The following is an 18,604-nucleotide window of genomic DNA, read 5'->3' as shown; positions in this document are numbered from 1 at the left end:
CTTTTGGGTGAATAATATTTAAAATGTATAATGACACGACTTCGTGCCATCATTTTAGATAATTTTTTAGGCATTATACACGATGGTGATCACTTTTAAACTAAAATTTTAGACATAGCTTTAGCCACAATTTTAAACATTATTTTAAGCGTCACTTTAGTCGTCATAGATATTAACTTGCGCATCAATTAAACATTCCTACACACTTCGCTTAAGGATCACTTAAGACGTTATTGTAAAAATAATTGTAGCCTTTGTTTAGAAAATCTTAATTATTTGTAACATCCATTTGGTGCACTTTGGCCATCACTTTAAACATTAATTTTAATATCATCTTAGTCGTCAATTTAGCAATTACTTTCAACTTCATCTTGAATATAACTTTTATATTATCATTTCGTACATTGTTCTAGACACTGTATGAGATTTCATAGTATCAATTCAATCATCACTTTAGATATCACAAGTAAATAGATAGATTTTTCGGGATAGGTTTTTCTGAAAGTAAATGTCAAAGGTTTCCATGTATCAAATCTCCAATTGGAATCAACAGAAGCGAATGGTGATACTAGCATTTGTGTGCAATAACTCTACACTAATGACATTGCAAAATCAATTGTGTAGAAGACCATAAATAATGACGTCATCTGTAAATTGAATAAAATACAATAGATTTAATAAAGCTCAACACCGATTATTTAATTACATTTTGGTTCGTGTAGAAACCCAACTTAAAATAGCAACAAAGAAGTCACACCGTCAATATCGTGATTGCATTACTTTATCTGCAAATTGAATAACCAATTGTTTCTCAAAAACTGCTGATTTGAGAAAATGAAATGGCAAAAGTTCAATATCCGAAGATGTCTTCTCTAACCATTAAATATGAAGATAAAAATTTAATTATAACAAACTCTAAAAGTTGACCTCACAGATAATATAATAAATTGAAGTTTCTGTTGCTACATTTATAAACTGAAATAAAAATAGTATGAATTAAAACATTAAAACTATTTATGTACGGTAAGTTGTGATTTAAGGGAAAACACTATTTATAGGCAACAAAGCTAATGGTTTTATTTGTAAATATTCCGTATCAATTCACAAACAAATCTCATGCGAATATATTTCATTCAATATGCAATACGGTTTACAAATAAAATAACTTTGAACATCAAAAACTAATTCAATGCATCAATGCAATCTGTAAATGAATTAATGTAAGTAACATCGCGTGGTGAAATGTTGATTCATTATTTTGAATAATCAACGCAAAAAAAAATTTCCAAGCGTACAATGACTCTACACTGTAGGCAAACTATAACGTTGAATTACTTCAATTTGAAGTAATATGACTGATAGATGATACACCGTAATTAAGTGTTTTATCGATCACTATAAATCTTTAATTCCTTAAATAAACTATGTTGGATATAAGTGTGATTCAAGCCTCAATATGTTATTCCATTTTAACACCTGTTAGATTAACTATTACCGGAGAAATTCATTCTTAACTCCTCGCCTTATTTTTAAAAATATTGCATAAGAACATCTTTGGCATGTACTATTTGAAGTGTACAATATATCAATATGATATCAATTCATAGTTTCTTAATATACTGTTTATATGACCTACTAATTTAACATAATTATCGTACCTTTCAGTTGAAGTATGTGGCAGTGAGAGTGACAATGACAATAGCAATATGGTAATTACATTAACCATGATAATGAGATTAATGTACTTATATGCGCCGTCTATCTAGGCAAACCTATTCTGAGGCGCATCATAACTTACAGAAGAATTATTTATAACAGGATGAAATGAAAATAGACCAGCAATGCTAGAAGCAATCAAATATGAGTGTATATTAAGTGATGGATAAATAAAATTTAATTTATTACACTTTTTACGATCTTACATAACACTAAAAATTGTATTAATATTTATCTTTGCATAACGATTCTTAGGAATAATAATAAAAACGTGTATAACTACTGCTAAGAACATTTCAACTAGATGATACGCTACACCTTAGCTTGATCATTTTTGGTAAAAATATTTAAATTAATTTAATTTTAAATTGACTTCAGAAAAATATATTCTGAGAATTGAAAAGATTAGTCTAACTGTATGTTTGACAAAATAATCTATACTATCAAACTATCTATACATTACAGCAACGATTTGCACAATTAAAACCTTAAGTTTTCTCACTTCGGTGAAACAAATATTATTTATATGACAGTATCTTTTATCATTGGATAAAATAAGTTTATCGTATTATTTGAATTAATTACTACGTCTATAGTGAAATTACCTGATATTGCCTTCTCGCCATTTTTGTTCAAGTCTGAAAATATTGATTGGAACACGGCTGAATTCATGTCATGATTTAATATATAGCTTTGTTACGGTATTCTCAAATCTCATGGTTTAATGACATGTTTTGTGACCAATTACGTATTGATGTATGAATTGTATCGATACAGGATACAAACAGTACTTAGCTATACATACTTTTAGTGCCTTAAATAATGTTAGCATTACACAAATCTACCATTTCTATTTCATACACCATAATGAAATTTGCCGGCACATGATAAAAATGTGAAAATCAACAATGTATTCTTAATAGGGGTTCCCATGTATAGGATACTCCTACTTAAGAGACACTAACCAAAAATGCAAAATCGTCTCCTTAATAGGGTTTTACACTCATTTGTAAATTAATTTACTTGACCTAAGAATTAGTTACAATAAATTATAAATTAAACAAATTTGTAACAACAATTTCCAATGTAAAGAAAGATAACACGTTTATGACACAAAACAACATAAAAATAATTCAAACCACTAGAACCATTAAAGTCATAAGGCGTATTCGACTGGTCTGTTTTGAGCAGCTCTTTCTACTCAAACCATGTCGTATTCGATTGGTCGCACGAGCAGCACGAACTCCTCACAAGAGCGGCTCGAACTCCGCTGTTTTTTTAACGAGCACACTCCGAGTATTAAATCACTCCTCGGAAAATGACCAGGCGAATACGCCTACTGTCCCTAAGCATCATAATGTGTATAATATAAGGCATAACACACCCGTGTGAGAACAGCAGCTTGGTGGATTAGGCACCCCAAATGAGAAATAATAAATAAATAAATAAATCATTCGATGATAAAGATTCTGATGTAGAATTGACTTTTTTGCTCTTAAATCATGTATAGTAATTGTTAAAAAAAAAATGACATGCAGGTAAAAACAGAGAGCATTCCTCTGCTCAGGCTACTGATTTACGAGCGTCAGTCACAGTCAAATTGAACGCTTAAAATACTACTTATGAATTAATTAGTGAAAGTTGTCGAATAGAGACAAGAACTTTGCAATATCTTTTTGAGTGATTCATCGTCGTCAATGTCAATCTTAATCTACAAGAATTCTCAGTAGAAATACTTGTTTTTTCGGAAAGTTTGTAAAATCATTGACGCCAAAATAGTTAATCACGGTGGTGATGTATTGCCAGGGTATAATCAGCTATTTACAATCTATTTGAAAAAAAAAATATTGCGGCATCAACAATAATTGAATCCATTAAATATTTGTCTTGCATTATGATGTTGTGTACTGTTCACACAATACAAAATAAATTATACACAGGTCTAATTTAGAACATAAACTAATTATATTTTACATGCACGAAAATAATTTGGTCACTTACCACTACAGACTTTCTCAAAGTGTTGGAAGTTTATTTTTTCATTATTTAGTGGATATCTTAATTTTCTGTTACGTTTCAATAATATTTAATGTATTTCTTGCATTAGCCCTATTGTCGTTACTGGGGGTTATTTGGCCAATTTAAATGCGCAGTCGATTGTGTGTCATGCTAAGAGTGATTTCTATCCATGTGATATCCTATACCGGATTTGACGTCACATGTTAAAGAATGAAAAGAGCTACTAGCGCTTGGATTTACCAAAACGCTTGATTTAGTTCGCTGTGTATGCTATTATAGGTCACGGGTATGAGTCATGGTACAGTAGATGAATGTCTAAGGGGTTAAGGGGTGGCACCATTGAGGATAGCTTCCCCCTCCTTTCTACATATTATCAGACTATAAAATCGAATAAATAAGCCTTTGAAACCACGAAAGTGTCATATTTTTCACTCCTGCTGAACTTTCAAAAGATTTTGAGCGACGCCCGACCACGCCCACTTTGCTCTCGTCGGAAACAATCGACCGTACATCGGGCGGTCTATTTAACCTATCTTAAGTAACGTCTATATCTTCTTTAAGGTATCATTGTATCTTTTTATACTTAATTTTAGTATTTCTTGTAAATTCTTATGAGTATACGGTAAACCGCGTATGTAACGATGATGATGATGATGATATGATGATGATGATGATCATCATCATCATCATGACGATCATAATCATGATGATGATAATGTTAAAATCTAAGAGAACTTATATATTATATATGTTACAAAATATTTTTAAAATATTCATGTATGCAGTTGTAGCTTGCCATCATATGTATATGTGAGTCTTCTGTAAGGGATTGTCACTTACAGTAAAATTACATTAGTCAATATTATCACAACTGGCAATCCTTGCACTTCAGTAAGAAGAAATAAAATATTTGCATATAGAAATAAATGATTAAAAAACCAACAAAACTCTTTTTTTTTTTACATTTCAGTACCAAAAATTCTTCTGGGGTCCGAAGGTTGTTGGACTTATACACCTTTCATTCTTCTTAGGTTATATAGTAACCCAAATTCCAGGTGGTTACCTAGCCGCAAGATTCCCAGCCAACAGGTAAAGTACTAATGCAGTTTTCTTGCGACCAATGCAATTATTTGTACTCAGGCATTAAGTTGTGCGACACTGAACATCATGTATAATTCTGACTCTAATAAAAGACTAATTACCATGGAAAAGTATAATAGTTACTATGGGGAAATTGGTGTGGTATCCATACAGAGCATTAAAATTCCATTAGTTCTAACGAAACGCTAACAGTTCTGGAAATAATCGAACATAAAATCTACTACATATGGAAAACTGCAATGAAGGTGCTTTACCATTGAGAATTTCATGAATGTTAGGGATGCACTTAGGCCTACTGTCGGAGTTTATTGACACACGTTTTCACAAGTCTATTACAACGACTGTTATATAATAAATTCAAAATCTTTTACGACAAGTCTTTTGACCAAATGCGTTTGTTTGCTGATAATCTGGCATTTTGATGACCGCACTTCAGTTGAAAAACCGTCACATTTTGCTAATCTCCGAATTTATAGCAAATTTCACCGCTTCCCTATATTTTCCATGGGTTTATTTACATCGTCAGTAGGCCTATGATTTAAAACTATAATTATTCATGGTATTGTGTTTGATAAGTTTATGGGAACATTCATTTTTGTACCTTCAAATTCGTAAATTCGTGTTAGTATATTGTACATGTCCAATTAATTCCAAATAATATTATACTGGTATAAACTTATGAAACTGATAATTTGGACTCAGAATTGGCATACACTCCGTTTATAAATGTAAGGCTAATGATAACCTTTTAAAATGTTACGGATTCTGGTAGCCTGGGTTCCAGGCCCTAATTTTGGGTTATTCAGATTTTATTGCGCTTATTGCGCACCAAACCTAATTTATTTGGCGTCTCATACTCGGTTTATTTTTATTTCGGATTCTGTCTCAAAATTAACTTGCTCGTAGGTACCGCTGTCCAAAATGAGAAAAAATAATAATAAGGAACTTGTGGCAAGTCTATGGTTCCGGGTGAGTCACACCATAACGTTCTACCACAGCATTCAGTCCTACTAGTCAAAAAAAAAAAGAAATGTATGTTATAACCGACATGTGAGAATGAAAGGGGTTGGAATTACATCAGAATGAAACTCTATAGGCCTCCTCAATTTAGTAGTTTGCTCTTGAATTTTAATTTCGTTTAAATACAGTGTATAAGGATCTGCTTATATCCCTAAGGCAATAACCTGACACAGAATGAAGGTAATTAATTATCATTTATATTGAAAAAATATATGAATTCCTCTTAAGATTTTGAAAACCTACACTAAATTTGTTCTCTTTGTAGAGTGTTTTGCATCGCTATCTTCAGTACATCTATTCTGAATATGTGTATACCTTTTGCCTGTAATATTCACTATTCGCTGGTTATTTTGATACGCATCTTCCAGGGGTTAGTTGAGGTAAGTCGCTTGTGATTACGTCATCAACCTATGTGTTCTACGTGCATCTTTCAATAGCAGAATAAAGTGAATATGTTAATACAGAATCCAACCAACAGAAACAATTATTCACACATGAAAAACAATGATATTATGCTTTCAAGAACTTTTGTGACATTTTGAGTGTTTTTATACCAAATAATTAAAATATATATTTAAAAAAACAACGTAGTCAATCTACACTTCGAGAGAGTATCAGTTCAGCCTAGCTTTTGCATATACTTTTAAGTTAAATTGTTTGTTCGGGCAAACCCTAAAGGCTTAACCCTATCTTCAAATAATGAATAACGTTAAAGTTTGTTGTTAAAATGCCTGCTTTTCCAATTCCTGAGTGCTGTGTTCGAATAAAACAATTGTAACAATTGTTAATTTCCTGGCGACAACTTCCTTTTTTTACAAACCACATCAAAAGCCTTTTTAGCCCATCTCGTATACTATAATTGACACGTATAATTGTTGTTGGGTACACAAGAAATAATTTTAAAATTAATTAGTGAAGAAATTGATTAGTATTACCAGTCCGTTTGGCGTGATTGTCTGCTTTCTTGTAATTATTAGTCGCATTATTCTATTGACTTATGAGAGTGAGCAAATATGTATCCACACAGCATCAATATTCAATCTGTAAAAGCTGGGACTACTAACGATTTCATTATACGATGTTAACGATGGCGCAGTATATAATCTATCGTGTTTGTTAAGTATATGATCTTTTTTTCCATCTGCTGGTTGAAGAATCAAATGACAAACCAAATCAAAATTGCATCAGAATTTTCTATTCGTGAGAAACTACAGGCCAAGGCATTCGAATATTAAATATCTTCAATATATATTGATTTTAGACTCTGAATTCTAATTTGCACACTTGAAATGAAAGAAGGTACTTTACTACTTAATGCTTACTATTGCACCATTGTCATGCTTTATCACTACACCTGTTGTGCCGTTAATAATGTATAGAATACAAAGCAAAAAAAAAACTGCTATCTAAATATCACAAACAAATAATGAAGTCTATTATAAATTATTCACATATCTGTTATTAAACAAGCATTGTTAGAGGTTTTTCGTATGTCAACTAGTGACATGTTAAGTTATAAATGAATAACGTAAAAAAATGTTGAAGTCTTGGTTGTACTCTGACATCCTTTAAGCTTTAACTATTTATTACGTTACAGTTACATAAGCCTAAAGCAATTCGCGGTGGGCTCAGGTAAAAATCAATGTATTTCATTTAGAGCCTAAGCATAGAGCGTAAACATAGCCCTACGCATATTTTTGTTTTATTTTATAATATTTTCAATTCAAATTCAAATTTATATATATATATATATATATATATATAATATATCGTGTTAATAATATACGAATTTAATTTATCAATAATAACTTTAGTAATAATAATAAACGTCTCTTCAAAAGCAATAATTACTATAATAATAAAAATGCTAATAGGCCTAGTAACAATCAATAATAAATATATTATTGATGTTTATGAAGACGATAATCATCATAATAATAATAAAAATTAATAATAATAATAATAACAATAATAATAATAAACAAAATAATAATAAATTATTATTTATTATGTATTATTTAGGATATTTTAATTGGTCACGTGTGGCAGAGTAATTATTGAGGTAAAACAAGTACTGTAACCAATTTATTACCTATTACTGGCTAACGAGTTATAGGGAAACACGCGATTATCAGAGCACACGGCCGGCACGAGTGTGCAGAATGATTGATTCCAATGGACCCTTCTTTAAATGTCTCATAACAGCTTCATTATCTATTTGCATAGTGAATTAAATAGATACAATAATCCCCAGAGGCAGTATTTATGGTTATAGCATGGTTATAGCGGCTGTGATTGTCAAGATTAGATATTAAGCGTGTCGTCCGATTGATCACTGCAGGTCGTCTGCAGCATACTGCACAGGACAAATTTGTACATTTTATGATCATAAATGCGATGGTATTTATTACCTGTGCGAAGTACAATCGATATTATGATATACATTCTTAAGCTCGATGATAACGATGAATATTTAAAGATTGTTTAGAATGATTGACGTTGAAACTCCCGTGAAGAAGTGCATAATCTGTCTCTTATACACATCTAGATGTGTATAAGAGATAGATTTTTCAGTGGGATTGAGCACTGTTTCACATTATATATATAGGCCTATTATATATATATATATATATATATATATATATAATATTATAAGATGTTTATCAACGATGAACATCTTCCTGATGAATATCTATATATTATGTATATTGTTGATTTTGGAAGAGTGTGATAAATGTTATCTTGACAAGACCTCTGTAGAGGTACGCCCCCACCCCAAAGAAAAGCTTTTCCAAAGCCCCCGCACAGGAAATTTCTGAAACACAAAATTACGTAGAAATAGTTTAAAAATACTCTCATGTCAACTTGTTCCCCTCACGTAATCACCGAGCCCGTGCACCTCACCTTCGCGACCCCCATTTCAATACTCCTAGATAAGCCGCTGTTCTTGCCGCAACCACCAATGATTTACATTCATGTGCTATTCAGAATTGAACATTTTGAAGAGATTGATAATGAGAACAAAGCTTTGATTTGTTGTTGTAGCATACCACAATCTGGATTACAGTGTAATCATGTTCTAAATCGCTCTCCACTAGAATTCTGATTGTCACATGTGTGCCATACGACACGTTGATGAACATCTTTGCGATATGAATCATTTCATATAGAAACGGCGGCGGTACAAATTTGTTCCACACGAAGCTGTTGGCACCCTGACCGACTATCGCAACAAATTATAAATCCTGACAGAATTTACGGTTTTATTTAATAATGAAAATGAATTAATAATAATAATAATAATAATAATAATAATAATGATAATAATAATAATAACAATAATAATAACAATAACAATAACAATAATAATAATAATAATAATAATAATAATAGCAATTATATGTATAACGTAACTCCACTCCATGATAATAACAATAATATAATATAATAATTATTATAGGTCTAATAATAATACTGCTAATAACAAAATTTATAGCAATATACTTATATCCATAGCGATTCGCATTGAATCTGAATTTTGAAACAAGGAGTTTCGTTTTGACTTTTAACTGCTGAATATCAATCAATACCAAAAACCACGAGAGAATTATGTTATGTGAATTGTGTATTTTGACGTTAAGCCGGTAAAAAATACACGTCATTAAACTAGATATACATAGACTCTTTCAATTTCAAAGTAAATTTATAATTTAAATGTCGAATAGTTATTTTCCTCTTATTCAATTTCAAAGCTCATGCATGCATTAATGCAATCACTGTTGATCACGATCATAGCCGCCAACTATCTGAAATATGTATAAATATTTGCCAGACAATCCTCCAGTATAAAAGTTATCTTTACTTACAAATGCATTACGCCCGCTGTACGTCATTAATTATAGCCTTTAAGTAGGCCTTTGTCAGGAAGAAATTACTTTAAAACTCTCTAAATGATGGAAAAGACTCGATAAAACGTAAAGTTATGCTCGTGCTCAAGGATGTTTTTGTTTAGTTCTATTAATTTGCTTAATTATGGGCATGCGCATTCGAAAACGACGAGCACAAAATATTCACTTAAAACTTACACAACCGTTGAAACTGGCATCAAATGCAATTCGAAAGACATTATATAGCAAGTTAGTTTTTAACTCGCCAATTAAAGAATAGACAATGATTTATTTTAGTCTCTTGGTTGGGCTTAGAGAGTGGAGTTAATCTTAGCCGTTAGAAAAAGTCCTGCTATCACAGGAATCGAACCCAGGGCCTTGGGATTAGAAGGCAAGCATCTTAACCACAAGCTAAATAATCTTATTGTCATTATTTTAATATTTTAATATTGCTATGCAATAAATATATTGGTCAAAGCTTGCCTCACACAATTGTTTGCTCTTGTGATCATATTTATTCTTCAAATAAATTATGACTATAACAAATTGTAGAAATAAATCATAGAATGGATCGCCCTCTATTGTATATGAGACAATACAGTGGTTCGTATTAATTAAGCTGATTGCTCCAATGCCCCTTTCGAGAGTGGACTTGTTTTGGTTATTAGAAACTTTCCCACTTTGCCAGAATTGAAGCCAATACATTAGAAAAAGAGCAACAAATTATTGCCTAACATTTTGTCCTCCTTATAAATCATGCTTTATACAGAAAATGAGATTTTAGGAATTTATTTATTTATATATGTAGGCTTAAGCCCTATCTCTTCCATTGAAGAACGTAATTATGGGCTAATTAAGTCCACGAGCGTCGCGTAGGTGAGTGTGGTGAATCTGAAAATACAGTCCCACCATCATCTTAAGTCACGGTCAATATTGAACATTACAGAAAACATTATTTAATATATTTATTTCCCAGTTGTTTTTAAGTTTTGTAACTTCACATGGAATTACACCTCGTTATCATTTATGTGCTATATTTGAGGAATGATTATCTTTGTGCTGTTTTTCCCTACTGGACTAATGAAAATGTTTTACCAATGAGGCAGATGTCATTATATCATCACTTGATGTGTTCACTTAGGCTTAATTTCATTTTGGTTAATTCCGCTCATCAAGTCGCCTCTATTTTCTAATAAGTAACGGCAATATCTTCAGAAACCTTAAATTGATTCCATTGAATAAGCTTGCAACAGAGATTTTTTTTCTTTGCTAGGAGTATTGATATAAACCCTGTCCCTTGATCGACTGAGAATGGACAGGAAGCTATGTTAATGAACTTATTCACTGACTTACTTTATCTCACTCACCTAATTCTCTAAAATTACTGAGATCTGGCTGAATGACTCGGAAATCATCCTGAAATTCTATTATGCAAAAAATACGAATCACCATGGTTGAGACGTTATAATAGATATGCATGAAAATTTGCAGTTTCTACTTAAAACAAACATAGTGTAGACGGAATGTACTTTAAGTTATCCTATACACTACAAATTCAAAGATTTAAATAGTTGCTTACATAGACTTCTCAGTGTTAAATGTATTTGGACCAATTCCGGATTAGCATTAATCGAATTCTTCTATAATTATTCTATATTATACAGTTTATGCCATTTAAAACACAGAAACCAAAAAAAAAAAATAGTTCTAGAAAATAAAAAAACACCCTGAAAAAAACACCCTGTATCACTTTGGGTTTGGTTGTCTCCGTTTAAAAGTTTACTTGGATTTGGTTAGCCTCTAATTATGCTGGTTTAATTATGCACTTTAGCCGCGGTCTTCATTTAGATGTTTAAAACGTTGAGACCGAAACATGAGACCAACCACATTTTTAGGTCCTTAAAGTTGTCTCGTATTGAAGGGTAAACTGCATTCACACATTGGGCCTATAAATTAAGAGCAGCGTTTCATGGATTACTTGAGAATGTGAAGTATCTGTTTATAGTCTGATTACATAATAAAAATACTTGACCTTACATAATCCACCATCTTACGACAACATACATACATGATACAAAGTATATGGTTTTATGCTGTATAAATTATAAAAACATACAGTACAGTGTTTCTCTTTATTACAGTATGTATTGATTATGTATTATGAATATTATAAGTTACTTCTCGGTACGCCAACTGTAATTTCCAAAAGAACAACTATAATTTGATTCTAAAATTCACACATTTATGATAGATACATTACCGGTACTCGATGAATGTCTAGACATTTCCATGTTTAATAACCTGACTTAATGTATGACACCTACTAGGCTGGGATTATTGAGATTAATTTCTCTCATCAATGCCTCTTTAATTCACTATTTTTCATTTTTATTATTTTTTGTAAACATTTGATATAATTTTCCGTTAATACATCTATCTGAACCTCGTCATTTACAACGTCACCAGTATGTTTTTCTCAAGACTAATGGCATACCAATTGTTATCATAAAGTATTTTATAACTTATGTTATTCATTGGTTATCACATCACGCGTACTAACTTAATTCTAAGCCATGTAATAATTCATTTTCTTGATAGTAGCTCCATTTGTGACTCATGTAATACATTAAGACTTAGAAAATGAGTCATAATTTGAGCGACTATAATAATATGCAATGAATGTAATTTTAATTTGACTGTGCAATGTTGTTTGATCCTCAGGGTGTAGAGTACCCATCAATCCACGGCATGTGGAGTAAATGGGCACCACCGCTCGAGAGGAGTATGCTAGCAACAATTGCATTTGCAGGTAAATATTATTATCAACATTGGAAGCGTTAACTACTCTTAATGGACCTAGCCCAACCCCATGTATACTGTCGCTAAGGTTCCCTCAAAACGGTAGCGTAAACGTACGCAAAGCGTGCGTCTGTCGGAGAGCACGTGTGTTTGTGGGACAAGAGCGTATTTCTGACTCAGTTTTGATTGGTCAGTTGTTAAGTTTGATTGAGAATCTAGAAATATCCGTTACAGCAACTGCATCAATGGATGAAAATCTGACAGATTTAACAGAGAGGCAGACGATTTAATGAATTTCTGCGCGTTAGTAGATAGATATCTGCAGAGTTAACAGACAGGTGCATGATTTGGTTAATTGCTGAGCGTCATTTTGCAGGTGATTTCAGTAAATAAGATGATAATTTTTATTTTAAATAACTTAAACTGAGAAAGTTAAAAAAATAATAAACATTGTTATGTTTTATTTATTTATCATCCTATATGCGCCTGTTCTTTCGTTTTACAAAGCACTATTTCCTACCTGGTCATTAGGTCTAGGCCTAAATATTTGCCGTATCAGCACAGTAGCAGGTAACCCCACCAGGTACCAATCTCCTTGGTGAGAAGCAATGCAGATTAAAGCGAAATTCGAGTTGGAGATAAAAGACCACTTCGAGATTGGGAAACCAAACCGTTCGCCATTATACTGCGCCAATGACCAAAGACTCGAAATTCTCTCGGTACACGTCACCCCATGAAACCGTCTTTATATTGCTAGACTAGACCAGGGAACAGATAAATAATTAGTAATTTAAGTGTTCCCTGGTTAGACAGACTGCTTATACTGAAAAGAAAACAAGGAGGCGTAATACTGTATCAAAACAGTAAACTAAAAATATAACTGTTTAATAAGAACCAATTCACATGGAAACTGGGGACACTTTTTATCATTTCAAGTCACCTAAATCATATAGGCCTACAGTATAACCAAAGAACATAATTGTGACACGACATTTCACAATGATATTATTAAGATCCATAATACTATAAGTATTCACTTCAACTGCCTTCCATGAAACACGCCATTGTGTTTTTGTTTTACTCTAGGCATGCGTGCCTTTTTTTTTTTATCAATTCGTGTTAATCTGTGTCACACTGGAAAATGAATCGTCAGCTCCGAAATACAATACTAAGCCATCTTCTAATAATATATTCTTCTTGATTATTCCAATAATTAGAGTCAGAAGGCAATAAAATTGCAAATGTGGCTTAATTTAGGCGAGCAAATCAATGATTGTCAATTGAGTGCCGTGAACCAATTCATTATAGCAACATGTAATAAAAATAATGGGGTGCCTGTGAGGAAATTTCTACTTTCTTTGACCTCTTCAGCAATATTCAAAAACTACTGCATTAATTTAAATAATAATTTTAGATATTAAAATTCAACAAGTACGATTATTTCTAAGATAGCATAATGCAGCAACGACTTGGATAATAGATTTTTCCGATATCATAAATATATTTGTTATATTCAGATATAAAAAATCTACAGTACAGTACATTTTATACTATTATCAAAAGCTTAAGGTGCGTATGAATATATTATGTACCGTATAATGTAGTGATAAACTCTAAACCGTCTTGCGTTAATGTATATTTATATATACATTTTTTAATAAAGTTATAAATAAAGAGCAATTTGCGAGTTTAAAAAAAAAATGCTGCCCCAACCGGGGATTTGTTCCTGGGAGTCTCTGCTGTCTGTGCTATGAATACAATTTAACCAATTAAACCACTGGAGCTTCCGAGTTGGAATTCAAATCTGATTTTTCTTACATTGCAAATAACAGAGATAAAATATGGAACTACCTCATCTAAGCATCATCTAAAAGACTAAACGGGATCTCCAAAATGAAGATTTTGTAAATAAATCATGATACAATATAATAATAAACTGTAAACACTCTTGCGGTAATATTATAGTGTATGTAGGTAGTTGGTAGAAGGCCTTTTCATTCTCTAATATGTCTGAAAACTCAATTGTGACAGCGCTAATCCTCACAAGGAAGAAGTAGGACCATGTGTTACTTTATTGCAACGGGGTTGCACAAATTTCCGACCTAACCAACGTTCCGTTTATGTTCAAAACTTGAAGTCTCTTTTTCATGAACAAGTCACACATAATGCTCACATTAACGAACAATCAAAGAATTGCCGAGCTCTTCGAAATAGGAACATTCGAAAAAATACTATGTTTTAATTACCTTCGAATAAGCCGTTGATCAGGTGAGAGAGCAGCTTAGCTCAGTCGGCTAATCTGGTGGTAACCACTGTGTGTGCGTTGAACCGTGGAGATCTCTAGGTCCCCGGTTCAATTCCCATCGTTGCCCCTCTAAACGTGTTTTTCAGCTTGAGGGCTGAAATACAACTTACAACAGTGCACCGTCTTTCGGATGAGACGTTTAAGCCGTTGGTCCCGTGTGCATTATGGCACGTTAAAGAACGCAGTACACTCTTCGGAAAAGAGTAGGGGATTGTCTCTCGGTGTACTGCCCACTGCCACCAGAGGGACCCCACAAGAAATAAGCCTTCTTCTAGACTTATGTGGGCTATCATTGGTGTTTACATTGAATAAATCCAATCCAATCCAATATTAACACGGTGTAGGAAAAGGAAAGCTGTACTGTACATATGTTCAAAAGGAGTAGGAGGTTACTGTCAGTGTACTTGGCGTAGGCGCTGCACTTAAATCTCCCCGAGTCATCAGATGCCTAATCCAACTTTCCTTATTGATTTCAAGGGAACTCTGTAAGTAAATCCATTACTTAGTATCCCGACTACCGAACGCAAATTTGGCCGCCAGGGAAACATATTTTAAACGTTTTATGAAGATACACTTCTACAAGGGTAAAGATAATAAATCATCTTGATACGAAATAAATTCAAAAAATGATTCAATAATATACATTACAGACATATACAAATATTTATTGTATTTAATTACTCCTATTTGTTAGTACTGTATAATCACATTTCAATATGATAATTAATCGTCACCTACAAGAGTGGAAACCAGGCCATTGACATACTACAAAACATAAACCAATCGGCTCCTACTGTCGGCGTAGAATATTTTTGCAATAGTTCCACAGTAAACAAGCACTCTGTCATCTCGATGTTCAAATTATAAAACTACTAATAAGTCGGGTCGTTATGGTGGCATTAGATACATTGACTGATAACAGCTAGATATACTTGGTATTTCATATATTTTATACTGAAGGTCATTTGTAATTATAACAACTATTTTTACGTCTAATGGTGTACAGTGAGTATAATTAATCTGTTATAGTTGACAAACATTGAAACGCACGATGAAATAATGGCGTCACTTTAATACAACATGATTTTTTTTCCCGATAAGCAGTAAATCATAGAAAACGCCAACAAATACATGTAAATAGTTTCGCTTACCAACTAAAATTAAATTGATATTAAATTAATAAAATCATTATAAATATGCTACACTCTGCAAACATTACAGAAATAGAAAACCTAACTTTAAATTCCCAAATAGACAGAAAATGTTAGTGTTTGACTTAATCATTAGCTGTTTAGTAGCTGAAAGTCATTATGACATGATGGTGGTATACAGAAGTTTGAGAGAATATAATTCTCTTGTAACAAGCAGTTGTTCGATTTACGTTGATATAGCCAGTCAGTTCTTCTATCACTGGGAATTCTGCTTAATAGGATATTCTTTAAAACTTAATCTTTTCAATGTACTTTCTAGGTTGGATGGGCCTATTAATTGCTTAGAGCGATGTGTAATAGGAACAGCGATTATCTTAGAGCGTCATAGGTATGTATGCCATTTAATAGTAATGCTATTCCAAGGAGGAATTACCAATCAATATCGTAATAATACCCAATGGTTATGCAACTAATCCTACTTCGCTTAGACTCAAGGAACTATCAAATATTATAATACACGATTTTATTATTATTTTTTTAATAGGGCCACTTAAAAAATACCATTGTCAATTACACTGAAGATTAAGACAAGAAAGTTCGTTAATGTGAAAGATTACTAAGTTGCGAAACACCACCCAACCCCCGCGATATTTAAGTACATATGCAATTAATCAGGAAGTTTGCATTTTCAATTCGCCTTGAAAGATATACCAGTGCCGGAATCACAGTATTAGCTCAAGCAAATGAATTGCAAAACCTAATCTTAACATGCAATGTCTAAATATTCCGCATACCTTGCGGCATTTGCTTTTAACTGAATCAGATAAAACTAATGTATTCACATGGTAATGTTGCTTTTAAGAGAAATTATATTATATAACGCGTTAATGATTAGACACCACAAAGGAGTGTTTCATTGATTTAAATTACTTGATGCACCCAAGCTAGTGTTAATTCAACTTGTTTAAACTTAATTTATGTAATTTACAATGAATTACTGTAGGGTAAATATAGTCCCAATTTATTCATGTTTGTATTCAAAATAATTCAGTATTGATTTAAACACGGTAACAAAAAGGTGCATTGAATGAATTAGCTTATGCACTTGAAAAATTATAAAAGCTAAATTATAAGCGATTCTGAACGAGATAAAATGAGGTATGTTTCGAATTGAAAAATTGAAAATGAATCCGTTGCATTAAAAATCGATCAGTGGTCACTTTTCAAACGAATCCTATAAGTGCATCGTCGGAAACTAAAGAATAAGTTAGACCAACTGCGACTTACTAGTCCGAGAGTAGTGTCTCCGCCAGCAGCTTAGGGACTGTCACTTGAGTAGACTCTACATGGCAAGGTAATGTTTTCATATGTAGATATTCTAGTATTGTCACCAGAATCAAAGATCTTAAATCAGTGTAGCGTTTTTGTAAAATTTTGTCTTGGATGATTTCAGGTCATTTCAAAGGAGAGCGACTGGGCATGACAACCAACAAAGAAAAAAAGGAGACGATCTTCTTACGAGATAAGAATAGATTTGAGTCCATTAATGCCCTAACAAATAGAACACATATCCTGTAAATATCATATTGCTTTTATTTGCTTTCAACAATATCAATTTCAAAAAACTTTAATTAAAAACAGTTTTTTTTTGCAAAATGTTAGAGAGGGCGCAGCCTTGTGAAAAAAAAAACTTGCGATACTTTCTTGATCGGAAATAGTTAAATAATGATTGATTTTGAGAACTGTAGGCTTATATATTATAAAATCGTAAAAGTTATGAAACGTATTTTAAAATGTTAGCCTATAAAATAAAATGATAGCAAGCTGTGTTCTGTAATTTTATTTTAAAGTGATATATCAAAGAAATTTAATCTGCCAGCGAAATGCAATTCTTCATCTTAAGTGCAATTTTTAGATGTTCTTCAAAAGAATCACATGTGAAATCTTTTTATTATTTCACATTCGATTTCCATTCTCTTGCCCACATATTTATATATTGCTACACACAATATAAATCTTTCGAATAAAAATCAATCCATTTTTAATTAAAACTTAATTATAAATTTGTTGCTCTTTCATCTGCATGGAATTAACGTAGCTTGATGGTAAATATATAAAATAAACGATAAACTATCTTGCGATAATGCTAAAGTTGAAACAATGAATTGTAAGTAATAAAAATTTTAAAAATTTGGATTCGAGCTCAAATCCTATAAAATTCAAATATCATGACCACTATGTCACTGCAATCACTGTCTAAAAAATGTAACAATACTAGTTAACGAAGCATCACGCTGAAAAGTTATCATAGGCCCATACATATAGAATATATTACACATCATACAGCAATCACATTACATGCCGACACAACCTTTTACGATTTCAAAATTATTAATAAGCCAACTGAAAATTCATTCAAGCTGGAGGCATGCAAACTACGCCGCCGATAAATGTGTGTAATATACAAATCATGTGAGAAATTGCGACATGTAACCTAAACCGATAAATCACTTTCACTTAAAATCACGATCCTATTAACGCCACCCGAATACTGCATTCATGAGTGTAAATTCCATAGATATTTTAACGGAGCATTGTGTTTAAAT

At 32.2% G+C, this 18,604-nt stretch overlaps 1 protein-coding gene across 3 annotated transcripts in view; it reads left to right on the top strand.

Annotated features, from left to right (window-relative positions):
* Positions 1-18,604, top strand: part of LOC117104170 (vesicular glutamate transporter 3-like) — a 71,959-nt gene that overhangs the window by 39,584 nt on the left and 13,771 nt on the right. For all 3 annotated transcript variants that reach the window (XM_033244904.1, XM_033244973.1, XM_033245058.1), the window contains exons 3-5: positions 4,706-4,824; positions 6,122-6,236; positions 12,465-12,552. In XM_033244904.1, coding sequence (XP_033100795.1) covers positions 4,706-4,824; positions 6,122-6,236; positions 12,465-12,552 — 322 coding nt within the window. The remainder of the gene's footprint in view (positions 1-4,705; positions 4,825-6,121; positions 6,237-12,464; positions 12,553-18,604) is intronic.

This window comes from Anneissia japonica, unplaced genomic scaffold (genome assembly GCF_011630105.1).
Source record: "Anneissia japonica isolate Jap-2015-1 unplaced genomic scaffold, ASM1163010v1 scaffold483_len1788099_cov177, whole genome shotgun sequence".
Taxonomy (NCBI): Eukaryota; Metazoa; Echinodermata; class Crinoidea; order Comatulida; family Comatulidae; genus Anneissia; species Anneissia japonica.
Note: the sequence above shows the minus strand (reverse complement) of the source record. Positions and strands in the feature narration are given on the sequence as shown.